Below are 26,929 nucleotides of genomic sequence, written 5' to 3'. Positions count from 1 at the left end.
TTCACTGCAGCCACTTGTTCTCATCCTCAGAATTCCTCTCGCTTCCATTCAAGTGCAGGTGGAGGGAGAGCTAGAGGGATAGGATGGAACAGGCTAGAGGGAAAAGTGGGAGCCACCAAACTCTCCATGCCAAGAGAGACTGTACACGTGGGAGGGGTAAGCACTGAGGGCAGAGGTTTTCAGTCTTTCGGCTCTCAGTTCAGAAAGACTGGCTGAAGCATGATTTCAAATTTTTCACTTCTCCCCCACCTGAAAGCCAGAAGACCTCCCTCCTCCCCTGAATTTATAGTACTAACTAGACGCCCCAAAGAACAGCTTTCCTTTTCGTGCTAAATCCCTCTGCCTCTTTGAATCCCTGAACAGCAGGAGAGGCTTGGGGGACAACTTGAGTGTTATGTTTGTACAGCATCTGCCAGGGACCAGTGTCCCTGGGGGAGGATGAACGCTACAGCTCGGGGAAGTATGCAGGGAGGGCCTCACTGAGGGGCCCTGACTGACTCTGGAGAGTGTTACTGCCTCCCTCTTCGCCTACGTATATGTGAACTGATAAAGAGAATTGCTATGTTCAGGCTAGATCCACGACCACTCTCTTTCACCTCCTGCCCAGTGACCGGCCATCAGAGGAAATGAACAAGTCTCATGAATTGCTCTTGATTCAACTGGGCTGGGAAAAAATACAGTTCCATCCCCACCCTTTCGGGGGTGACTGTGCAACTTACGTCAGGAAGTTTTGAGTTCATTCTCTGGCATCAGGACTTTATTTTCATAACAGCATGAAGTACAGTGGAACTGGAGTAGGCGTGGCACTCCCCCCACCACTTTTCCCCCACCCCTTATCCCTGTCCTTCCCTCCTTTCCCCGCCCCCTTCCGTCTTAAGCTGCATTTATAATTGTTGCTGGGGTCAAGTGCCGGATTGCCGCCTGAGAGCACAAGGCTAGAGGCTAACGTTTCTGGAAGGAGCAGTCACATTCTCTGTCCCTAAACTTCAAGTTACTTCCCAGAGCCAAGGGTAAGTCAGGCCCGCTGAGGGACAACACCACCCAGTAGCTTCTGAGTTAAATAATAGCCAGGGACTTGAGATACAGTATCAGGATGCTAGGATGGGGGTCGTGGGAGGGACTGCAAAAAACGAGGGGAGAAATCGCAGGAATATGATAGTCTGGCTGCCTGAAAAAACTCTCAAGGACAGGATTTCTTTGGCTGATTTCATCTTAGATGCTTTTTTGGCTGGACTTTCAAGACTAAGAGAGAAATAGGGTAGAAAGCAAAACATAACGAAGGTACTGATTTCTGCTCGGACTCAGACTACGCAGTTCCGAGCATGGAGAAAAGGTTGCAAGAAACCTCTTCCCCAAGCGCATAACTTTGATCAAGGTAGAGGTAAGCAATTTACAAGATCTTTTTTTTTTTTGGTTACCATTTTTAAAGATTTCAAGCTCTTAGCTTCCTGGGAAGTGGAGAGTTTCTGGTGGGGATAGAGGGCTGGAATAGCGGTGGCTGGTCCCTGGTGCCATTGCTTTCTTCACACCTAACTTTTTTCATTCTTCTTTTCCCAATAAGCTATAATCTTCACTGTACTCAAAGTGAAGAGGCAATATCTTTCATCCAAGAAAAAAATAAAGGCCTTAATTTCCTTTTTTCATCCTGATTGTCTATAGTTTGAGAGATAGATCCCTGAGGGTAGATATTAATTCTGCTAATATAAATGCTCTGACTTAACAAGTGGACTATTGTACTGTTGACCCTTCATCTCTTGCTTCTGATTCCATTGGCTGGCAGAAGTGAGGACAATCTTTGCTTAGAGATCACAATCAGGCTGGGGTTGGGGAGAAGAGAACAAACAAATTCAGCTGTAGAGAACACGTGTTATTATAATCCACTTCCACCTAAACAGTGATTACAATGAACTAATTATCCGCTAATGGCTGGAAATACTTTGATTAGTTGCCTTTACTAACTAATTAAAGTCAAGCTGTTAGCATCCCTAAGGAAGAGTTCCTGTTAGAGGGGGTCTGTTTCATGTCAAAGGAATGGGCTAGGTGACCTGTGGATGTCCTTTCTAGTTCTGTGTTTTGAGCAGGCTATCTTTCTCTGCAGAGGACTGGTATAAGACAACTCCTGGGGTGGAACTTCTGAAAACTTCAAAGTGCTGTATATAAGAGTGAGTAGTAATTTGTTGAGGGGAATATTCTCTTCACTCCAGATTCTCTTTCTAGGAGTGCTTAAGGGGTTGAGGCCCATGGGAAGGAGTTAGAATAGATTCTACTCAGTAAAGGATTAGCTTGCTGAAGCTAAGAGAGAGCCCCACCCTCCAGGTGTGTGTTGGCTATAGCCTTCTGTGTCGGAGAGAGGCAAGGGACACAAGGTGATACCTTGGGTGCATAAAAGAGTCCCTCCCAAGGGTGTGAAAACCCACAGAGTTCCTCAGCACCCAAATAGGGGACCTGGCCAAGGAAGAGTAGAGCAAACTATAGCAGTTCATTGTGGTTTAGTAGAAAAAGTCCTGGCCTGTGAGTCAAGAAACTAGGTTCTGGTTTCTCTGCTAAACCATTATCTCTATTTTTGTTTGGTCTTGTCTGATTCTTCATGACTCTGTGAACCATACTGTCCATGAGGTTTTCTTGGCAAAGATACTGGAGTAGTTTGCCATTTCCTTCTCCAGTGGATTAAGGCAACCCTGGTCACATAGCCAGTGAGTGTCTGAGTCTGGATTTGAAGTTGGGTCTTCTTGACTCTGGGCCCAGAACTCTATACACTGAGCCATCTAGCTGCCTCAATTATCTCAGTTATTTTGGGCGATTCACTTGGGCTCACTAGCTTGGTTTTTCTCACCAAGAAAATGTAAGATTGGATTAGATGAGTGTGGGAAGTCAAACTGAGGCCAAACCAGATAAAATGTATTTGGGAGACATTTAACAAAATAAATTTAAAATACAATGTAACATAGATAATGTTAATTTGTTGTTTTCTAAATCACTATGTATTCTGCAGGGATCCCTTTCTATAGGAGTTTTACACTCCTGGAGTAGATGACCTTTATGGACACTTTCAAGCTCTAGTATTGAAATATGATAATTCTATTGTCACTTGTGGCCCAAAATGCAGACTCCCAAGATGAAAAGGGCTCCAGAGCTAGACTCATGCACTGGATTTAATCTTGAGGTGAACGTGGCTCCAAAGAGAGGGAAGTCAGACTTTTTTCCTCCTCCTCTATTCCTCATTATATTCCCACTCTGGAATGGAGCTTCTGGGAAAATCTCTTTTTAACAAAGTTTAGGTATGGCTCACGTCTAGAAATCTACCCTCAAAGCGATTAAAAGTATCCCTTCTAGAAAAGTTACTTAATGGACAAAGTAGTAGACGTCAGATATAGGAGAGCTATTTATTTGAAGACTCATGAACATGCTTTAACACGTATTTTCAACACTTTGTGGAACTTCTGAATAGATATTTCATATTCACCTCAGATTTGTACTCATAAAGAATGAATTTCCTGGCAATCCAGGGCATAGCTTGAGATTTAGCCCTAGTGCTGCAGAATATTCTTGGTGATTTTTTCTGGCAGTGGTTTGTCTTTGAGAAGGGGCACAGTTGTAGGAATCTACTTCTTACACTCTACTTTCCACAGGATGCTCTCTATTTGTTCCTCAGCTTGAAAAACCCTAGTTTGAGAATACAAGAAGGTCCATTGCATCTGACTTCTAGGTATGAAGGAAAAGTGGAGTGGTCTTTGAGTTCTCCTTCTGGAATTTTGGCCTGATGGATGGTCACCTCCAAATTCACATGTAGAGAAGAGAGGGCAAGGTAGCTATAGGATGTGCTAGTCCTAAATACATTGATGCTTTACAAAGTATTTACTGAATAGTCACAGTGTATAAGAAGAGGACTGGGGAAATGATAGGTAGTGCAAGAATGGCCCTAGAAATGATCTTATCTACACAAGCCTCTGGAGTCTACTTGCTCATAGAAATATGAGATTCAGAGCTAAAGAGACTTTTGAATTCATCCAGTCCAACCCCATTCATTTTACATGTGAAGAAACTGAGGCCCAGAGAAATGTCTATCACACAGACAGTAAGTACTAGAGTCAGATTCAAGCCTACATCTTTGTGGCTTGATCTAGTTCTTTGGGAGTTAGGTGGTGCATTGGATAGAGAGCCGGGCCTTGAGTTTAAAGATGGAAGTTCAAATCCTGCCCCAGATACTAACTAGCTATGTGATCTTGGGCAAGTCACTTAACTTTTCTGTGCCTCAGTTTCCTCACCTGCAAAATGGGAACAATAATAACACCTACCTCCCAGAGTGGTTGTAAAGATGGAAAGAGGGAGCAGCTAGGTGGTGCATTGGATAGAGCACTGGTCCTGGGGTCAGGAGGACCTGAGTTCAAATCCTGCCTCAAACACTTGGCACTTAACAGCTGTGTGACCCTGGGCAAGTCACGTAACCCTGACTGCCTTGCCAAAAAAAAAATAAAGTTTAAAAAAGATGAAAGGAGATTGTATTTGTAAAATATTTTCCAAACCTTAAAGTGCTATATAAAGGCTAGCTTTTTTTTTTCTTTCTAGAGGTAACTAGGTAGCACAGTGGACAAAGCGCTGGGCCTGGAGTCAGGAAGTCCTGAGTTCAAATCTGTGTGACCCTGGGCAAGTCACTTAGCCTCTATTTGCCTTAGTTTCCTTAACTGCAAAATGGGGCAAATAATAGCACTTACCTCCCAGAGTGGTTGTGAGAATTAAATGAAACAATATTTGTGAAGTGCTTCCTTCCTTCCCTTTATCAATATTCTCCATTGAGTGAAACTTCACTTTCATGGCTAGATCTCAATTCAGTATATCAAATTTAGAAGAGCAATTATTAAAGCTTAGCAGAAAAATAATTAGTGATCATTTGATGGCCTTTTAATCTGTACTCAACTCTGCATTGCATACTCTTACCTTTTCACTGTTATTTACAACTAATGATTTTCTTTGTCAATCACTTCATTAACTAAAGGCACACTGGTAATTCCAGGCCTATAAAATGAAGTGGAAGCTAGTGTCTAATGTTGAGCATGAATTGGTTGGGAAGGTTTCATTACTGATTTCTTTCCTAATGCTTTCCATTGTCTTAGTTTTTACTCTTCTGAATAATAAAGTCCTTATTAGCTTGTTTGAGTTCTGATGAGGTTGGCAGTTGTCAGAGAGAGATATTTGATCTTTTGGTAGCTTTTACTAGGTCATTTTCTCACAAATGATGTATAAGGAAACTCAATTCTGTTGTATTATTCAGTCATTTTTCATTAGTTGTCTTTTTGGATTAACATTTGGGTCAATGATAGGCTGGATTCTTGTAGGATTTTCTCTGGATACTTCTCATCTTTAGACCCCCAATTTCCTTAGAGATGGTACCAATATCTGGAGCAAGGTAATACCCAGAGGGATCCCACTACCTTCTAAGAAGAAATGACACCTGGATATAATTTCAGAGATTGCTATGAGCATATATGGTACTTCAAAATGTTTCCCCCCCATTGCTTATGTTTACTAAAATTATAGGGACAACAATGCGTTAATTAACATTTATGGAGTATACACTGGACAGAAAACAATGTATTAAAAGAAAAGGGGAATAGTACTTTGTATTTAATAAGTCCTCAATAAGTCTTTGATAAAATTTAAAGTTGAATTTATAGTATAAGAAACAACATTTAATTGAAAAGATAACACTGATATATCAGAGTAATTAAGTGTTGGAAGAGACCTCAGAGATCATCTAAACCAATCTCTTCAACTTACAGAAGAGGAAAATAGGGTCCAGAGAGATTGTATGATTTACCCAGGGTTACACATTTAAGTTATAGAGCCAAGATTCAAAATGAGGTCATCCGACTCCATATCTCTTTCTGCTGCAGCATTCTGTAAAACATGAACACATTTCAAGGCGAAACAGCACAAATATTCAAACTAGATACCTAAAAGATGCTGAATGAAATGGATTTAATCTAGAAAGCTATTTTAGAGGAGGTAGTTTTTGAGTCAGGTTTTGAAGGAAGGAGGCTGTTATGGACTGAAAAAAAAAAGAGAGAGTGAACATTCCAGGAAGGGCAAATGATTTATGTAGAAACAGGAGTATAGCTGTCTGAGCAGGAAACTGATGATTTCTAAAAACCTTTCTAACTCTAAAATACCATATTTAGAACTAGATAGATTTTGAGGGCTAGACTGGAAAATCTGAGATGAGGAGCTAGACATTAGGAGGAATAATGATATTACTCTGAGTAGAGCTAATTGATGAAGAACCCCCAACTTAAGATGAGAAGTGTGGATTGGATGTGCTAAGCAATGTAGGTTTGTGTGGCCAAAATTTCCTTAGAGATTTTACCATGAGAGAAGTTTGAGGAACTTCTGGCTAAGATAGCAGCATGATAGGATATAAAGGGGCCCAGATGCTCCCATAAACACTCTTATGAGATATGGCCAGAGACAGGGCCAGACCAACACTCAGTACAGGGACTAGGCAGCTTACTTGTACTCAGAATAGGGCCCAAGAAACCTTTCCGGAGCCAGAGCAGAAGACAGAGCCACATTAGCACCTGGGCAATCCTGTACCCAGAGAAAATTTCCCCAAGATATAGCAGGAGAAAGGGTTAGGGCAGCAGCTGGGACACCTGATATATTTCTGGGGGCCTGATACCAGAACAATTAACAATATTTAGTATGGACCTATCAGGGTCACAGCAAGGCAAGGTGCCAACTTTGGATTTGGGATTGTGCAAAAAGAAGGTATCAGAAAAGAGGATGAAACCAAACCCAAATCCAGTCATTGGTAGATGAAGTAAAAACTTAGGAATTTCTGTAGAGGGCAGGGTCTAGTCATAGCTGTCACATCTAGGAACAAGCAGGGCTAGTCCACCTCATCTAAGAATATGAGACAGCAGAGTTTCCAAACTAACTACAAAGTCCCAATCCAGAAAGTGAGGCTGGAGATATGAGTAAACAAAAGAAGACAATAATACAATGAAGAAATACTATAGATTGAGAGAACCGCCCCCCCCAAGAAGTTAACCTAGAAAAAGAGAGTGACTCTACAAGTCCAAATACAGCTTCAGAGAAAAGAAAGGGTTGGTCACAAAGACTATAGAGGTACTTGGAAGAAATGAAGCAAGAAATGCAAAATGTAATGTTAAATGAAATGACAGCTATGGAGAAAATAATGAGGAAAATTAATAGCTTAGAAGAGAGGGTGGCAAACTTTATCCAAGAATTAAAGTCCTTGATAATTAGAACAAACAAAGAGAAAGCAATGACTCCAAGGGACAATGAGAATTATTAAAGTACAATTAAAATAGAAGAAAATATAAGATATGTACTATCAAAAATATCACCCAGAAAACAAGTCAAAAAGAGATAATCTTAGAATCAGCTGACCATCTGAGAAATCATTATTTTTAAAAATTCCTGATGCCATATTTCAAAAATCATAAATGAAAACTGACCATATCTTTTAGAACCAAAGAGCAATGTGGAAATAGATAGAATCTACCAGTCACCTGCTGAAAGAACCTCCCAAATGAAAACTCTCAGGAATATCATGGCCAAAATCCACAGCTCCCAGGCCAAGAAAAAAAAATATCATAAGCAGCCATAAAGGAAGAATGTAAGCACTTCAGAACTTAAACCATAGGCAAGGTTACATAAGATTTAGCAGCAATCATGATAAAGAAAAAGAGATCTTGCAATGTGAGAGGAAAAAGGTACAGGAGGATAAGATGATGGGAAATACACGATAAACAATCATAACTGTGAAAGTAAATAAGATGAACTTACCCATGGAAGAGCATAGCAGAACGGATTAGAAAGCAGAATCCAGCAATGTTTGCAAGAAACACATACGAAACAGAGAGAGTCACACAGAATCAAAATTGGGGCTGAAATAAAGTCTATTATGCTTTAATTTAAGATAAAAAATGGGGTACCAATCATGATCTCAGAGGAGGCAACAATAAAAATAGGCTTGATTAAAAGAGATAAATGGAGAAACTATATTATATAAACACTGTACCATAGATAATGAATTGATACCAAGTCTTAATATTTATGTACCAAATGGCATAGTATTTAAAAGAAAAGTTAATCACATTATAGGGAGAAATAGACAGTAAAACTATTGGAGGCATTAGTTTACTACTTTCAAATCTAGACTGTAATGGAGATAAGCAGGAAAAAGTTAAGGATAGAATTTTAGGAAACTTAGATATAATAGAGCTTTTGTTGTTACTGAGTGGGAGCAGATAAAAGTACACAACTTCATGACCTGTGTGTGGTACTTTTACCAAAATTAACTACATATTAGGGCATAAAACCCTAACAAACAAATGCAGAAAAGTAGAAACACTATCAACAAAAGTCTTTGAAGAAAGGATTAAAAATTAGAGACTAAATGATTTACTCCTAAAGATTGTTGGATTAAGGAACCAATCATAAAAACAACAGAAGATTTCATCAAAGAAAATGACAACAGTGGACAACATACCAAAACTTTTTGAATACAGCCAAAGCAGTCTTTAGGGGAAAATGTGTATCTTTAAATGCTTTCATCAACAAAAGAGAGAAATAATGGGTCAATAAGTTGTTCATACAAATAAAAAACGCTAGAAAACAAACATATAAAGCCCTCCAGTTTTTAACATCAACTTAAAATTTCTGAAAACCTAAGAAGAAATTAACAAAATTGAACAAAAATATTAATAAATGAAGCTAAAAGAATTAAAAATGAGTAAGGTATATAATTAGTTTGATTTTTAAAATAGAGAGGGAAATCAAATCATCAATATTAAAAATGAAAAAAGAATTCACAACAGTAGAAAGTGATATAAAGGAAGTATCAAAAAAAGTCCCAGTTATATGTCAACAAAACTTATGACTTAGATGAAATGGATGGATGTAAAAAAAAATGCCCAGATTAACAGAAGAAATAGAGAATTTAAGTGACACAACTTCAGAAATAGAAATTGAGCAATCAATGAGTAAACTTCCAAAGAGAAAAAAATGCAAACAAAATCAAACCAAAGCTCGATGACTGTCAGCTCATCCACTCTTAAACTCCACCATGCTGCCAACTCAAGCCTTGATTGACTCTACTTCCTTCAGATTTCTCTCCCCTTTTTTTTGGAGGGCTGGAGAGTGGAGTACCACGTCCTCCCAATGACTATATTTATAGAGGACAGAAACTGGACTGTTAGATTACTCCACTTTGCATCTACTGCCCTGCCTGGTTTCAACTTCATGGATATCCTTTGGTATCCCATTCTTCCCCCAGCCTCCTTCTCATCTCCACTTTCCTTCTTCCTTTTGTGTGTTGTTTCACCCTTTGGACTGTAAGCTCATTGAGGGCAGGGACTGCCTTTCTTTTGTTTATTGTATCCACAGTGCTTACAGTAGTGTCTGGCATGCTGTTGATTGCATTGGAGTGGATTGATTTACAATTGAATTTTATCAAACATTCAAGGAGCAATTAATTCCAGTATTATATAAACCATTTGCAAAAAGAGGAAAATAACTACTCCTATGATATGACTGTAATTTTGATACCTAAATCATGGAGAGACAAAACATAGAAAACTTTAGAACAATATTCTGTAATGTATATCAATGCAAAAACATTAAATAAAATATTAATAATGAGGCTATAACAAGATATTAATACAGTTATACACAATGACCAAGTTGGATTTATCAGAGGACTGTAAGGATGGTTTGCTATAAGGAAAATGATGAATGTAATAGATCATATGAACAATAAAAATGAGTCACATGATTATTTCAATAGATGCTACAAAAGCTTTAGACAAAATTCAATACTCATATTAAAAATGATAACAACACTAAAAACATAGGAATAACTGGACTTTTCTTAATATGGCAGACAGCATCTATCTAAAACCAAGAACCACCATTATATGTAATAGAGAAAGGCTAGAGCCCTTTCCAATAAGATCAAGGTTAAAACAAGGATGACCATTATCATCACTATTACTTGCTATAGGGTTAGAAATACTAGCGATAGCAATAAGGAAAGAAAAATAAATGTAAGGAATAACATAGTAACACAGAACAAGAACCATTCTTCAACAGATAAATGGTTAAAGGATATTTCTCAAAGGAAAAAACATGCATGATATTGTTGTGGTTTCATGGTGTGTTATGGTGGCAGTGTCTCAAAGAATTCAGAGTCAGACCACTTCTAATCCAAATATAGGCATTTATTGAGATTGACACCTCTCATGAAGCAGGCTAAGTTCCAAGAGGAACCAGTAACTTTACTAAAAGCAAGATGGGGGGCAGCTAGGTGGTACAGTGGATAGAGCTCTGGCCTTGGAGTCAAGAGGACCTAAGTTCAAATGTGACCTCAGATACCTGACACTTACTAGCTGTGTGACCCTGGGCAAGTCACTTAACCCTGATTGCTCACCAAATATATATAAAAGCAAGATGGATTTTTATAGGATAAAGATGTAATTATGTAACAGAAATTATGAATATTATAAAGGTAGGAGGGGTTTGTTAAGGGATTAAGTAATGGGGGGGGATCCCAGCCTCAGTGGAACTTCCATGTGATTACCCACAGTACATACAGAGAAACCCATTGGGGGGAGGTAGGTATGTATGATAATGATATTATAATAAGGTTCACCTAAAGCACAGCTTTTGCTATTACTGCACAGGTGCCTACTTAGGAAAAGTCCCTTCTATTGTTTTGGGGTCCATATCCTGCTTGGGCTTCCTGGTGGTGCTGCCTTTTGATTGGCTGAGTATTGTAGTCCTGTCTGAGATTAGATGGATGTGGTTGTGGTTGAGTGCATGGACATGCATGCTGTTTCTGTGGAAAAATATGAGAAATGGGTCTGGGGGTAGTGGCTAGCTAGAGGCAGTGGCTGGGATCCCATCACATGGACATGCCTGCAGTTTCTGTGGAAAATATGAGTTCATGGACACACCTGTTGTTCTAGTGAGCAGTGAGGCATATATGAGGAAGTTAGGGTATTGAGGCCTGTGGGGGGGGGGTGGCTAGGTAAGGGAATTTGCTATATTGAATCTGGGGGCCTGTGGTGTGGTGAAAGCCAGATTGTGTGGTTAAATCAGGACATGTCTGCTCTTCAGTGAGTCCCATAAGGAAGTTAGAACATTGGGGCTGGGGGCAGCTTTATTAGGATTTTATCAATATCAATAAGTATATGAAAAAATGTTCTAAGTCACTAATCATTAGATAAATGCACATTCAAACAACTTCGAGGTTCTACCTCATACCCATCAGATTGGCAGTGATGATAAAGATAGAATATTACAATGTTGGAGGGGTTATGGGAAAACAGTGAGGTGATGGACTCAAAATGTAGAATGAGACAACCCATTTTCAGACATGGTCAGTTTGAGAATTTGTCTTTTTTGAGTACACATATTTGTCACAACTGTTTTGTTTTCCTTTTTTCTTTGCAATGAAGGTGGGGACAAGCAAAAAAAAAAGGGGGAAAGGAGCCGGCAATAGGTGGCCAAAAAAGAGAAAAAAGAAAAAGAAAGAAAAGAGGGTCATTTTGAAGTATTTTAAATGAACAGAAGAGAATAGAAAGAAAGCCAAAAGGAAAAAGAAGCAGGATATCTTTGAAAATTGCATATTAAAGTCATTATAAACTTAAAAGGAAAAGTAAGTCATATTTAAGAGTGAATTATGATTTTATGTACAATTCTCTTTCTCTGTTCCACTTTGTAAATGGAAATGCTCATTTTATTTGGTAATGATCAAGTTTAGAATAAAAACAAAAATTTTAAAAAAGAATTTACTATAAAAAGTGAGGATGAGCAGTCGTATGCTAACCTATGATGGTGGCAGACATTAGTACGTATTGTATCAACATTACATGTCAGTTAAATACTAAAACAATTTTTAGACTCAGTACTGACATTTTGCTCCTTCCTTCCCTCCCTATACCTACAGACCAGTTTTCTTTGGATTTCTTTCTCTTTTTTTTGTCATTTCCCCTCTTCCCCACAATTCAATTAAACAATTATTGGTTAAGTATTCAGCATAGGTATGTGATTAGGTGCTGAGGATATGACAAAAAACAGACAAACAAAAAACCCCCAAAATGAGCAAAAGCAGAAAACCCAACAGACCATTCTCTCAAGGAGCGCCCATTCTCTTGGGGGGAATACAACATGTATACAGGTAGCTTGAATAGGAAGGAAAGGCTTTGTGTAGGAGCAGCTAAACTGAGCCTGGAATAAAGGAGTTTTTAAGAGGCTGGGGTGAGGATGAGGTGCATTCCAGGTCTGTGGGAGGCAAATGCTGTGACTGGAGCTGGAATACTGAGTGAGAAGTGTTGCCAGCCTGTCAGTGTGGCAGAAGCATAGAGAGCATGAAGTGGAGTGATATGAAATAAAGGCGGAAACACAGGTAACAGCCAGATTGTGGAGAGCTTTAAATGCTAGACTGATTTATATTTATAATTTATATTTTATCTGAGAGACAATAGGAAACAATCTATCAATTTTTGTGCAAGGGAGTAATATGGTCAGATCTGTGTCTTAGGAAAATTATTTTTGAAGCATAGTAGCACTAGTAGAAAAGGTAAATAGAAGTGAACCAAGAGTAAACCCTAAGTGGAGGTAAATCAGGTTTGATGTCTGCAACATCGTAGATTAGCATATGACTGCTCACCTATACTTTTTATGGCAAATTCTTTTTTTAAAATTTCATTTTTATTCTAAACTTGATAATCACCAAATAAAATGAGTATTTTCATTTACAAAGTGGAACACAGGAAGAGAATTGTACATAAAATCATAGGCCAGGTATGAGTAGTCAGCATAAGGGAGGAACAGATTCAGGGGCCTAGTTAGTGTACTGTTGGAATGTTCAAATATAGTCAAAATTTCCATAGAAACTTTTTAGGCTTGCCAGCTCAAAACTGCACTAAGACTTTTTGAATAGAATTTAAGAGCATAAAAAGACAAAAGGAAGGCCAGAGCAGAGGTGATGGACTAAGAAAACAGATAGGAAAGAATGAGGAATAAGTCTTAGAGTTGAGGTACGGAGAAAGATGGAAGGACAGAAGGTTATGATATGGATAGGAAACTCCAAGTTTGGGATTATGGAGGTAGCACAATTATGAATAGTGGTAGGATATAAGGCATGACTATCCCTAAAGTTGTCTGAAGAGGAATGAAAATATGGGTCATAGAAATTGAGGAGCTTTGTTCAGACTTCAAATATATTTCCAAATCTAGTTCTGAGCACCATCATATGAAGAACATTGACAGACTGTAGAATGTCCAGAGGAGGGTCATCAGGATGGTGAGAGGACTAGAGACTACGTTGTCAAAAGATCAGTTGAAGAAACTGAGGATGTTTAAGCCTGGAAAAGAAAAGACTTGGTGGGGATGGCTGTCATGAGTTGGAAGGATTAGACATTTTTATGCTTGTAGAAGACAGAAAAAAGAGCTATGGGTGGACAATGCAGAGAAATAAACTCAGGTTTAATGTAAGGAAAAACATCCTAATGATTAGAGTTTTCAAACAGAATGGGCTGCTTCTGTAGGTCACGGATTCCCTGTCACTGGAGCTCTGCATGACCTACTGTTGGGCATATTGCTGCGGATTTCCTTGTTCGGATGTGGATAGAACTACGAATACACTGAGGTTGCTGCCAACTTTCATATTCTGTGATGTGGTGTTAAAGGGGGCATCGATCCATTATGCAGAATGAGATCTCTGAAGTATGAGGGCAGGGCGTCCTGTAGAAAGGAAGACTGAGCCAGGTACTGAAATTTTTGAGAAAGGAGGGGGAGAGACCTGCATGTTGATGGATTACTACAACTAGGGTCTGGGTTGGGTGAGACAGAAAGATAAACAACCTCAAAAGAGAAACTCTGCTCAGTGGTGACAGGGACCTATGTCCCGTAGCCTCAAAGACCAATCTCTCTTCTGCTGTCCTCCCGACCAATTGTTGAGACACTCATTGCAGGTACCAAAGTGAGACCAAGAGAACAAGGATAAAGACGTTAGGGGAAGAAGATGCCCTATGAGATCCTCTTCTAGGAAAATCTCTGCTATTCATATGAGGATTAGGTCCACTGGGCAAAACCCCATGTAGTCTCCACCAGTTTGAGGTCTGCCAAGTTTAGTTCTCCTTATTTACCTACTAACAATTAAAACTCCCTGTCAACAAACCAACTATCTTAATGGGAATGAAAAGAGGAGGGAAGCATTCTTCCTGCCAGATACCAACCACTTCAGGATTGTTCAAAGAGGGGGAGAAGTAGAGTGTTGAAAACTGAGATGGAATTTTAAGCTGACATGGAATGCGATTCCACCAGATTGGTTTTGGTCTTCCTACTTGCACCCTAAACTGGACTTGGTTACTGGACCTGCCCACTTCTGACTACCGATCCCTAAATTCTCTTGCAGCCACTCAGAAGGAGTATGTAGATAGATTATTAAGCTTATGAAAAACTCGAATTTGAAAGAAGCAGAGATTTTTTTCAGGGAGAGGTCTTCTATGGGCTTTCAGAAAGAGATTTATAATATGTTTTTCTTAATGTGTAGTCTCTCAAAATGTTTGCTGACTGACTGACAGAGTGAATGAATGAATGAACAAATTAATAACAGAGGATTCCATGTTCCATTTGCTTCCAACACTCAACAGAGGGACTTCTGTCTCCTCATCCTTTTCTGTTGTAGCAGTAAGAGGGAGTATTATACCAGGGATGTTCATTAAAGGTGATCATACCTCTAGTACTATCTGTATTTCACCTCTGTTTCCTTCATTTATATCTCCTTCCTTCTACTTCTCATGCTCTTGAGATTACATCAGAGCAAAGCCTGGATCCTTTCTTGTCCTATTCCTTTTGGCCACTGTATATGGCAGAGTTGTCTTAGAGAGATAGTCATTGAGGTCTAGCCAATTAGACACTCGTGTGTGTGTGTGTGTGTGTGTGTGTGTGTGTGTAGGTAATACGAATGGTATGTAGACACAGGAAGATATGGTGTAGAGTGGCAAAAGGGTGTAAAGGTCATAAGGTGTAGTTTATGGTGTGCTGGACCTGAAGTCAGGAGACCTGAGTTTGAATTCCACTTCAGGTACTTACCAGCTATGTGATCATGGGCAAATTACTTAATTTCTCAATCTCAATTTCCTTTTCCGCATTACCAACTAGATGATAATTATTACCCTTCACAATTACTGTGAATAAAGTGCTATACATGTGAGTTATTATTACTCCTAGATTGTTCTGGAGCCTGAATGTACTGGACAGTAAAAAGTGTCTGGGAGATACTCTGACCTCAGATTCCTTTTTCTCTTTTACTTAGTGTGGTGTAATGGAAAGAAAGCGGAGCCAGAAGAAGACAGAGATTTCACAATTAGTGTTCAAGAGATATTTATTGTGCAAGGCATTATGTGAGACATTGGAGATACAAAGGCAAAAATGATCCCTGCCTTAAGCTTACATTCTCAATGTGTACATATAGACATATGTGTGTATACATCAGGTATGTATGCACATATACGTCTGCATATATATGTGTATATCCATATCTGTATGTATGTATATATTTCTATATAAATATATTACATATTTTACATCTATCTATCTATCTATCTATCTATCTATCTATATCTATCTATCTATCTATCTATTATCTCTCTCACTTGTGGTCCAAAATCTAAAGCTCTAGGTTTACACAGATTGGGGTTCATGTAATCTTGGGAGTTTATCACCCTTTTCCCTCCTTCCTCCAACATCAGAATTTAGCTAATTCTACCCCAACTCAGGGTTTTGTTTTCCTTGGGAATCAGAATTTGCCTATAATGTTCATGATTCCACAATAAAAGAAAAGAAGCCTTAACTTCTGGGCAAACACTGAAGATAGCAAGACACTGAATATAGGACAGGCTTTATTGGCTCACTGGGAAAAATGAAGGACTTGCACCCATAAGTAGTAAAAACACCTCTCCTTCCCTCTTTGGTGAACCCCATTTTCCCAAGGACCTATATATCCCTTCAGACTTATGATGCTACCTTAGTTTGACATCTTTCAAATTCTTGATTGCTAGTGAAAGAAGCAGCCCTATCCTCTAGAAAACTGCATTTCAGCCAGAGATCTATATATATGCCCTTTCAGGCTTAAAGTATTACCTTGGGATTGAGATCATTACCAATGGAAAAGCACTTCAATAGAGGAAAACCCCCCACTCCCTGGACCCTGCACAATCTACTTAACTCTTGGTATCAGTGAAGGACAAGTTTCATATTTGATTCCATATTCTGACTTTGTTCCTTGATGCCTCTTAACTTAAGCTGCCATTTGTCCAGGATTTGGTTCTGTCTAGGAATTCCCCTGTTGCTTCACCAGCACAGCTATTTCACTGATTGGACTTCCTTTAGACTGTAAGCTCTTTGAGGGCAGGGACTGTTTTTCTTTTTGCTTGTATATGTATCTGCAGTATTTAGCCCAGTACCTGAAACACAGTAAACAATAGTTGCCTGCCTGCTTGGTAGTCTTTTCTATCTATAAATTCTTCTTTCCCTGATCCCTTTCCCACTCTGGTCCCTTTAACATTAGGCATAGATCTCTAATGCTTTTCTTTAGACGTGATGATCCTTTCCCACCTATTTGCTACTCCCCAACCCCCACCTTATCCTGATTAGCACAGGACTTCCTGGTTGAGGGCATGGTGCTGGTATGCTGATGGTAGAAGGGAGGGACTATTTATGACATAAATCACTGAATCTTAGGATAGGAAGGGAACCTCGGACGTCATCTAGTACAACTCATACCTCAACAAGCATCTCCTCTAAACTGTTCCCAATAAGAAGCTTGGAGACTAAGGAATTGGAGAATGTTTTTCCTGGGCCAACTATTTGCTCCTGGAAAAAGGTCTTATCCTTTGATGATTAGAAATGTGACTTCAGAATCACACAACTGTAAGTGCTATTGGTTTATAGTCAGAACTTCCTCCTCACAACAATTACTTTCAACACTGAACAGGAAAAAAAAGTTAGAAGTCTGAAAGTTCATTTATGTGATGATGTATTATGCATTGCAGGTAGGAATTAGAAACAGGATTTTGTTATTTAAAATTAAAATAATACTAACAAAAATACAGAGGCTTTAATTAAAAAATACCAAAAGTATAAGATACGAGTAGCTAGCTAAAATAAGTGGTCATAACTCAAAGTACTCTGTAGAGAAGCCATTATTCCTGAAATGAAACCTAGCTGCTTTATAGTATGTGGCCTTGCATTTACTGGAGACTTAATAAATGTTTGTTGAATTAAATTTGGCTTTAAGTTGCCCATGGAGCTTTGTGGTAATATCTATGATAGGTCTATTATGAGCCATTATATTACTCATCCTTTCCAGAACAACTGTACTCCTCTCCCAACCCTTTTCCAATCTAATCATTTGCTGTTGTCCTTAATCTGCTAGGATTCTGACACAGTGGGCAGTGGGAAACTAGGAAGGAACGAAAGTAATTTCTTGGGAGATATATTTAAAAAAAAGCAGAACTCTGACTCATATAGTCTGAGTCAGATGAGGGAAATAAGGCTTGTACAATTAGATCAATGTACTGTTTCTTGATTATCCCTTGGTGAATGTTGCTACTGCCTCTCTAGGTGACAGAGAGAAGGTGGAGCCATGTAATTCTTACTTTACTTGTTTTTATTTTATCCTGAAAAAGAGAATGAGAGGTCACAGTGGATGGAGCACCAGCTTTGGAGTCAGGAGGACCTGAGTTCACTTCTGACCTTAGACACTTACTGGTTGTGTGACCCTGGGCAAGTCACTAAACCCTGATTACCTAAAAAAAAATTATCTTTAGATTAGAAAGGACAGAACCAAAAAATGGCCTATAATAGGGAGCTGATAGTAAACATGTAGAGAGTAAGAGTCCCCAGTTGCTCTTGATAGATTCAAGTCATCAGACACAGATCAACAACATCTAAAGATACTGAAAGAGTTGGCAGAGGTGATTACTGAACCATTGTTTTTAGAGATCTTTGAATGATCAAAGAGGTGGTTCTGTTGGATTAAAGAAAAGTATGGTACAGTAGTAAAAGCAATGAATTTATAGTCAGAAGATCTGGTTTCAAATTTGCCTCTGGAGACCTTAATATCTTCATCTGTAAAATGAGATATTTGGATTAGATGGCCTGTAGAGTCCCTTTCAACTCTAAACCTTTTCTTAGGATTTTGGTATCTTACGATACCAAATTTTAGAAAATAGAAGAGAATAGAGTCTTGAATTACTGGCAAAAATCTAGAAGATATTATTAAAGGATGATTAGTGAACACACAAGAAAAGAAAACTGTAATTACAAAAGTCAGTAAGTCTTCATTAAGAACAGATCTTAATAGACTAACATCATTTCCTTTTCTGATAGTATTACTTGACAGATAGGTAAGGAGATTGTTATAGATACTATTCATCTAGATTTTAGTAGAATATTTGACAGTCTAACCTGCTCTTCTTGTGAAGAAAATAGAGGGATGTGGCTAAGCATTGGTATGTTAAGGTTGATTAAGAACTGTTTGAATGACCAGAACATTCGTACTCTAATGTCAACTTGGAAGTAGGTCTCTAGTGGAGTGCTATAAGAATCTGTGATTAGTTTTGTGTTATTTAAGATTTTTCTCAGTGACTTGGATAAAAGCATAGACGGAATGTTTATCAAGTTTGCAGATGACATAAAGCTGAAGGGATACCTAACATACCAGATGACAGACTCGGGATCCAAAAAGTCTTGGCAGGATAAGATTTTGGTCTGAATCTGTGATGAAATTTGATTGGGTTAAAGGTAAAGTCATACACAAGTTAAAAAACAGACCTCACCAATATAAGAGTCAGGCGGTGTGGTTAGACAATAGTTTGTTTGAAAAAGTCTGAGTATTTAGTAGATTGTGTGCTCCTTAAGAGATAACAGAATCCCCCAAGGCTGATGCATACTTTTTAGGACAAACATAGTTTTGTCCCGTTCAGAACATTTTTGTAAAATCATGTTCAACTCTGGGTGTTGCCTTTTAGGAAAGACAGTGATGATTTGGAGACTGCCCAAAAGGGGGTGACCAGTATGATAAGATCATATGGGATGAGATTGAGTCTAAGGATGTTTTAACTTGAAAAAGGGTTGGCAAGATTGTCTCCAAAAGTAGAAGCTGTCTGTCACATGGAAGCAGGGTTAGATTTCCTCCTTGTTTCTGCTGCTTGATTGTGGAGGGAAGAGCTAGGAGCAGTGAGTGGCAGTTACAGAAAGGCAGATTTAGGAAAAGGTGGCTAGGTGGCATGATGCATAGAGGGCTGGGCCTGGAGCAGGGGTGTGGAACCTGTGGCCTGGAGGCCTTCTAGGTCCTTGGGTGTGGCCTTTTGATTGAGTCCAAGTTCTACAGAACAAATCCTTTTATGAAGGGGATTTATTCTGTGAAATTTGGATTCAGTCAAAGGGCGACTCTCGAGGAGCTACTATGGCCCTGAGGCCACAGGTTCCCCACCCTTGGCCTGGAGTCAGGAAGACTCATCTTTCTGAGTTCAAATCTAGCCTTGGACAGTACTAGCTATCTGACCCTGGGCAAGTCACTTAGCCCTATTTGCCTTAGTTCCCTTCTCTGTAAAATGAGCTGGAAAAGGAAATGGCAAACCACCCCAGTGTTTTTGCCAAAAAAAACCCAAATGGGGTCATGGAGAGTCGGAACAACTGACTGAAACAACTGAGCAAATAAACAAGGGGAAAAAAAAAAGGTGGTTTTGGAATTGGAGGACTTGGGCTTAGAATTTACCCCTGCTACTTGCCACCTGTGTGACCTTGGGTCACACCTAACCTTTCTGGGCCTTGATTATTTCATCTGTAAAATGAGGGGGTTGGATTAAATGATTCTTCTTTCAGCTCTAAATCTGTGAAACTATGGAATTTGTTAACTCTTAGAACTATCCCTAAATGGAATGGGCTGCCATGGTTCTAGGCTTCCAGGTTTCCTCTCCCTTGGCCTCTTTACCTGAAGGCTTGATGACCATTTGTTAGCTCAGGGTCAGCTATGGAGTCTTTGACTCCAAACATCCCATTTATAACTGTATATGGCATGAAACTCCCTTCCACTCTTTATTGGCTGTTGTAGGGTTCTACTGACAAATCTTAGAGAATATAAGTCTTTGGCTGTACAGGCAGCAGAGCTAAAGATGGGCTTCAAGTGCTCAGACAGGAGTTATTGGCCTGATGTAGAGATGTGAAAGTAAAGGCAAAGAAAGTACCAATCGCAAGCAATGGGAGGATGGCAAATGTCCAAAATATGAAATGGAACCTCAGCAGCTTAGACAGGTGCCCAGAGGTGGAAAAAGGTTGAGAATGATTGGGAAGAATGGAAATCAATCAGATATTTCTTTCATTGTTTCCTGAAGAAAATAGCAATCATTAATACTTGCTGAATGAAATGTATCAGAAAAGTTATTAATCAAATTGTTTTCCTGAAATTTAGAGAATGCATTGCTGAAAACATCTCAGTAATTTATGATTTAATCCATATTAACAGTGATTACTTTTAAAAGGGTTGTGAAGGCATGACAAAATTGGCACCAGGATTATCTCCTTTAAAAGAGTTGGGGGTGTGGCTAAACCTTGCTTTTTTGGTTGGGAGTCTGTGATTTCCTCATTCCCAATGAGGACACTCCTTTAAGTCCCAACTAAAACCCCATCTTTTTTTGGAAGCCTTCCCCTATCTGTCTTAGTTCTAGTGCCTTCCCTCTGTTACTTATTTCCTATTTACTTTGTATGTATTTGTTTGAGTGTTGTCTCTCCAATTGAATTGTAAGCTCCATGAGGACAGGGACTGTCTTTTGCCTCTTTGGGTATCCCCAGTGTTTAGAACAATGACTGCCACATAGTAGGTGCTTAATAAATGCTTATTAATCAACTGACTGATGCTCCCTTTGCCAATATGGATCATCAATTGTTCTGTAATTTATAATCTTGAAGAGTTTCCTGGGAGTAGTACTAAGAGGTTAAATGACTTGCCAGGGTCACATAGCCAGCATATGTCAAAGACAGACCTTGAACCCAGCTCTCCCTGAGTCTGATACCTATTTTCTAATCACTATGTCTGGTTCCTTTTTGTAGGTAAACAAAAGTAGCTGAAAAGGTAGCCAGATGACCACTTCTTTTGATCCCAGGCTACTCCCTAAAATATCAATTACTTCTTGTGTCTGTCCTGGTACACCAGGTGTTTGCCAAATAATAGTTCATGAATTTCAACTTTGGAACCAAATGGATTAAAGAACGAGTCCTTTGGTTTTAGGACATCTGATATATAGTTTATATACATATATGTGTATGTATATACATGTACATATATATACATATATGTATATGTATATATATGTACACATATATACATATATACACATACATATATATAGTTTAATTAAATGGAGATAGATAAATATGAGGTTTACTTTAATAAATGTGTCCAATTTATTATCTGAGAAAATCTCTGGTCTTTTTACCATCCTCACATGTCTCCTGTGACTAATAACTAAATCTATTAATGTTTTACCCCCTTTCTTTCTTTTCCTTTTTTTCTAGGACTGCTGTTTCAATCACCATGCCTTTTCACCCTAGAGGATGCAACCCCAGCCTAAACTCCCTATACTATAACCTTTGTGACTTGGACAGCCCTTGGGGCATTGTTCTAGAGGCATTAGTAGCAGTTGGAGTTGTGATCTCAATTGTCTTCATGTTATCTCTTCTTATGCTCATCTGCAAGGTCCAGGACTCCAATCGTAGAAAAGTCCTTCCTACCCAGTTTGTCTTTCTCCTGGGTGTGTTGGGCCTCTTTGGCCTCACCTTTGCTTTCATCATCAAACTCAATGACAGAACTGGTCCCACTCGTTTCTTTCTCTTTGGAGTCCTCTTTGCTCTCTGCTTCTCTTGCTTACTTGCACATACATTCACCTTGGCCAAGTTGGTCCGAGGGAAGAAGCCCCTCTCATTACTGATGATCCTGGGCGTGGCCTTGGGCTTAAGCTTGGTTCAGGACATCATTGCAATTGTTTATCTTGTTGTCACCATGCATAAGACCAATACTAATGTCTTTGTTGGCATGTCAAGGACCCAGCGCAATGAAGATTTTGTGATGCTGCTGATCTATGTCCTCTTCTTGATGGCTTTCACCTTCATTATGTCTCTATCCACCTTTTGTGGCTCCTTTACTGGTTGGAAGCGGCATGGTGCACACATCTACATAACCATGCTTTTCTCTATTGCCATCTGGATAGCATGGATTACTTTGCTTTTACATAGACCCTTACAGCCAATTTGGGATGATACCATTCTTAGCGTTGCCTTGGTTGCCAATGGCTGGGTCTTCCTATTAATGTACATTTTGCCTGAGTTAATCCTCCTCACCAAGCAACGTAACCCAAGAGACTACCCTGTGGAAGACAACCTTTGTAAGCCTCAATTCATGAAACAGAGCTATGGTATGGAGAACAGAGCCTACTTGCAAGAGGAAATCGCTCAAGGTAACGCATGGACATTCACTCATACAGGGAGTGGTAAAAGATTAATAGAATTTGAGAACTAGAAAGGATTGTTGTTGTTTGTCCTTTATTTTCAAAGGGGATCATGACAGCAGGAAGGTGATTCCATGACTTGCAAGTAGATTGGATTTAAGTGAGGGAGGGCTGTGCAGCCTCACTTTCTTCTCTGGAGCCATCTGGGCCCAGTGGCAAGATATAGATCAGGATGATAGGGGATGGCTTTGGATGCAGTGGGAGACATTGGCTTTTTTAAGCTAAGGTCTAGATATTATCCAGTACAACTCTCTCATTTTTTAGATAAAGAAAACTGAGGGACAGATAATTCAAATGATTTGTCCAAAGTCACAAAGCTAGTAAGTAGAAAAGCCCCCAGATATTTTGACTGTTAATCCATTATTCTTTCCACTTCACCATGACTACCTGTCATATATAATTCCCCATATTTGAATAGCTCTAGGTTTTATAGCACTGTAGCATATGATCTCATGGAACTTTTACCACAACATTATGGCATAAGGAAAATAGGTATTATTATTGCAATTTGATATTTTATAATTTTTTAACGCTTCATAGCTTTATAGCATTTTTCAGTTTGTTACCATCTACACTATTATATTATTTTATCCCATTCATGACAGAAGGAGGGGGAAATCTTATTTCATCCTCCTAACAATTCTGTGAGATGTTAATACAATTATTATCAGTCCCAATTTACAGATAAGGAAACAGAAATACAGGTAGCTCAAGTAACTAATCAAGGTTACACGGCTGGTAATTGAAACTAGAATCTAAATCTTGTCAGTAGATAGGGGCAGCTAGGTGGCACAATGGATAGAACGAGGGCCTGGAGTCAGGAAGACTCATCTTGTTGAGTTCAAATCTGGCCTTAGCTGTATGACCCTAGGCAAGTCACTTATCCCTATTTGCCCCAGTTCCTTATCTGTAAAATAGGCTGGAAAAGGAAATGGCAAACCACTCCAGTACCCTTGCCGAGAAAATCCCCCAAAAGGGGTCATGACCAAAACAACAAAAAAAAATAGAGAATTCAATTGCTGAACTCTTAGAAGAAGGATGATATACTAATAGAACTTTGCTTACATCTAGAGCCTTACACTTGGCAGCGCTGAAGTGTTGGGATGTCCTGGGTGTGGAAGACAACCATAGCTAACTCTATGGGTGGATGGTTTTGAAACTAGACGTTAAGACCTTTTAGGGCAGACTAGATGGATCTGTTCTTAGTCACAAGTGAGTCCCTCCAGAGTACCATAGTCCTGAGAAAGCAATCCCTCCTGGTTTATTTCTTAGCACTATTGTGGTTCCCAGACAATCACCTGGAAGACTGATGAGACAAAGGAAAAGGGTGTGTGTGCAGGGAGGGGTTCTTGGAAGAGAGAGAGAGGAGATCTTTCTTAAATCCTTACTCTTTTCTGTCCCCAGATGTGCACAAGCAGGTAAATTTTGGGGAATGGCTTAGATTTTTAACTGAAATGCTACATAGTATTATAGTATTTATAGGGTTGAAAAGTTTAGAAGTTTAGAACCTCTGCTTGCTTCAGTGCACATAGAATAGGGTTTTTAGTAAAAAGTTCGAAAAGATTACTTTGCCCTTCCTTTTTTTATTTTAAAATTTTTTTAATTTATAGAATAAAACAAGCATTTCCATAGCATAATATAATAAAAAAAGATGACTGCACATGAAACTGCAAATTTACTATGTGCAACAACTTGTTATTCCTTTTAAATATACAACAGTAATTGTGGAAATTTCTTTTTTTCTTTACTCTTGCTCCCTTCCTCCCCCAGAGATGGCCACCATTAGACACAAATATGTATGTGTGTATGTATATATATATATATATATATACATATATATATATATGTACATATATATATATATGTACATATATATATGTACATATATATATATGTATACACACACACACACACATATATGTGTATATGTAAAATTATTCCATACATACTTCTGTTAATCCGGGAAATGGATTAATGGGTAAAAGGAATTAAATGGGTAAAATCAGGAGTAGGATTCACTTGCAGAGCTTTTCTGGCACTCTCATGATAATAATAACACTAATAATGATAATGACAATAGCTAACATTTATATAGTGTTTGCTATGTGCTAGGCACTGTGCTAAGTGCTTTACAATTATTATTTCATTTGATCCTCATAACAACCCTAAGAGGAAGGTACTATTATTGTCATCCCCATTTTACAGATGAGAAAACTGAAGCAAACAGATAGAAAGTGACTTGGGCAGGATCACACAGCTACCATATGTCTGAGGCCCAACTAAAACTTAGGACGTCCCAAGCCCAGTCCCAGAGCTCTATCTACCTGCCACTAGATAAAGTCAAAGACTGCAAAAGTGTTTTGTCCTTGGAGGAGGGGCAATGCCAAATTCAATGGATTTCTTTGATTTGTTTCTCTAGTAGATGATGAGACTGTATGTAACTTGTGTAGGAATGTGTGATTTTTCCCCCCTCTTTCTCTCTTTCAGGCCCTGAAAGCCCTGGCAGCAGCACACTTTATGCTCCATACACTACCCATTTCCAGTTGCAGGTAAATTAGTTTCCTTTCCTTTCTTTACCTGTGGCATTAGGGCATCAGAGCTACCTCTTATGCTAGTTAGGACTCTGGGCCTAGAAGGCACAGTTGGGACTCTTCTTTCAGCCAGGATATCCTGGAAGGGACTGTGATTAAAAGGAAAACCAGGGAAAGGGGAGCCCCAGAGTAGAGTTCTACATAAGCTTTTTTCACTAAGATCTGGGATGAGTTTTATAAAAAATAACATTTACATAGCACCTACCATGTGCTGGGCACTATGCTTAGTGCTTCACAATTATGATCTCATTTGGTCCTTACAACAGCCCTGAGATGTAGGTGCTGTTATTACCCCCATTTTACAGATGAGAAAACTGAGGCAAATAGAGATTTAAATGACTTGCTCGGCTAGTAAATGGTTGAGGCCAGATTTGAAGTCCGATCTTCCTGACTCTAACCACTGTACTGCCTAGCTGCCTCAGTTTAATAATAACATTTTAACTCGTTTAATAGTAGCATTATTTCCTTTTTCAGAATTGGGACTCCCGAAAGGATTTCTCAATCCCACGAGCCAAGGCCGGTTCAAGCCCCTATAATAATTATGATGGAAGGAAAGAAGGCAATCAATATCACCATGCAAAATGAGAAGATAAACACAGAACAGCAGCAGAACCAGATGAAGGTTTATAGGAAAATGGGATAAGCCCCCCCAGATGCCAAGGAAACTGGATTAACAGTAGGGGGCTATTCCTTCCTACTAGCCCCAACTCTCTCCTAACTCTTGGAAAGAAGGGAGTAAACCAGGCTGATGTTCTAGACAATGTTGTCTATTTCTTTCCCTGGTCACTACCCCAAAGTATTTTCTTTCACAAGTAGTTTTTGTCAACTCAGGATTAGAACCTCCAGCCAGGTGAGGGAGGCCCCCATCTCAGTATAATTGTGACCTCCAATTTGGCCATTCTGAATGCATATCTTTGGTTCATTGAGCTTTACAAATTCAACTCCTCATTCTGAAGACAGATTGCCTAGCTGTCTTTGTTGTGATCCATGGGCTTTGCAAAGAACAGGATTGAAAAACGGAGTAAAAACAACAAAAGGTCAAAACCAGCCTCCCAATCCATGTTTGCCTTAATCTAACCCCCTTCCCCAAATCAACTCCCTGACGTTTATCTTTCTCTATGGGCACGATGGACTTCTCCACCACTCTAGATTTAGCATTCTCTGCAAACCTGTCCAATATAGTGACCTCTTCTTTCCTTGGCATTATTTCATAGGCCAAACCCTTCACTTGTTTCCCATTAAATTCCAAGACTAAAGCTTTATCCAGAGTTTGCCTTCTAGATGTCCCTTCCCTGAATAAGCCTGATGTTCTTTTCTCAGAAGAATTTGCTCTGTTCTGGAAGCAAAACTGCGGCACTGACCCTCATTCCTAAACCTAGCTGTACATCCTCTGTAAATAGTCTAATATTCAGTAAATGTGTGGATGGTGTTTACTAATGTGGCAGACTTTCATTATGTAATAAGTTATTCATTTCTCAAATGGAATAAGCAATAAAAGGTGAGTTAGTAACTGAAGTAATTTATTCTCCACCCCTTTCATGAACAGAACAAGTTGTGGGGATCATCTATCATGCAAGCTAGAATTAACTTCTGACAAACTTTGGGCAGGAGCTTAAGGGAGTGAAGCTCTTTCCTGATGGATCTGAATTCAGCAGAGGGGTGGATGCATCTTCCTTTCTCCTCTCCACATCTGGGACATGGGTGTCTTCCCTAGCAAAGTGGTCAGAATGCTTCTTTCTG

General features: G+C 39.1%; 1 protein-coding gene across 4 annotated transcripts; it reads left to right on the top strand.

The window, feature by feature from the left end:
- Positions 1-877: 877 nt before the first annotated feature.
- Positions 878-26,704, top strand: GPRC5A (G protein-coupled receptor class C group 5 member A). Of its 4 annotated transcripts, XM_021001709.2 has the most exons (6): positions 878-1,010; positions 2,099-2,162; positions 15,347-15,526; positions 21,610-22,547; positions 25,086-25,147; positions 25,664-26,704. In XM_021001709.2, exons 3-6 carry the CDS (start codon positions 15,492-15,494, stop codon positions 25,772-25,774), a joined length of 1,146 nt encoding a protein of 381 aa, XP_020857368.1. In that variant the 5' UTR covers positions 878-1,010; positions 2,099-2,162; positions 15,347-15,491; the 3' UTR covers positions 25,775-26,704. The 4 variants fall into 4 exon arrangements, with proteins under 4 accessions (XP_020857368.1, XP_020857369.1, XP_020857370.1 ...); XM_021001710.2 differs by lacking the exon at positions 2,099-2,162; XM_021001711.2 differs by lacking the exon at positions 15,347-15,526 and having other exon boundaries at positions 880-1,010.
- Positions 26,705-26,929: the final 225 nt, after the last annotated feature.

Source organism: Phascolarctos cinereus, unplaced genomic scaffold (assembly GCF_003287225.1).
Source record: "Phascolarctos cinereus isolate Bilbo 61053 unplaced genomic scaffold, phaCin_HiC Scaffold_1;HRSCAF=81, whole genome shotgun sequence".
Taxonomy (NCBI): Eukaryota; Metazoa; Chordata; class Mammalia; order Diprotodontia; family Phascolarctidae; genus Phascolarctos; species Phascolarctos cinereus.
This window is presented reverse-complemented; position numbering and strand designations above follow the sequence as displayed.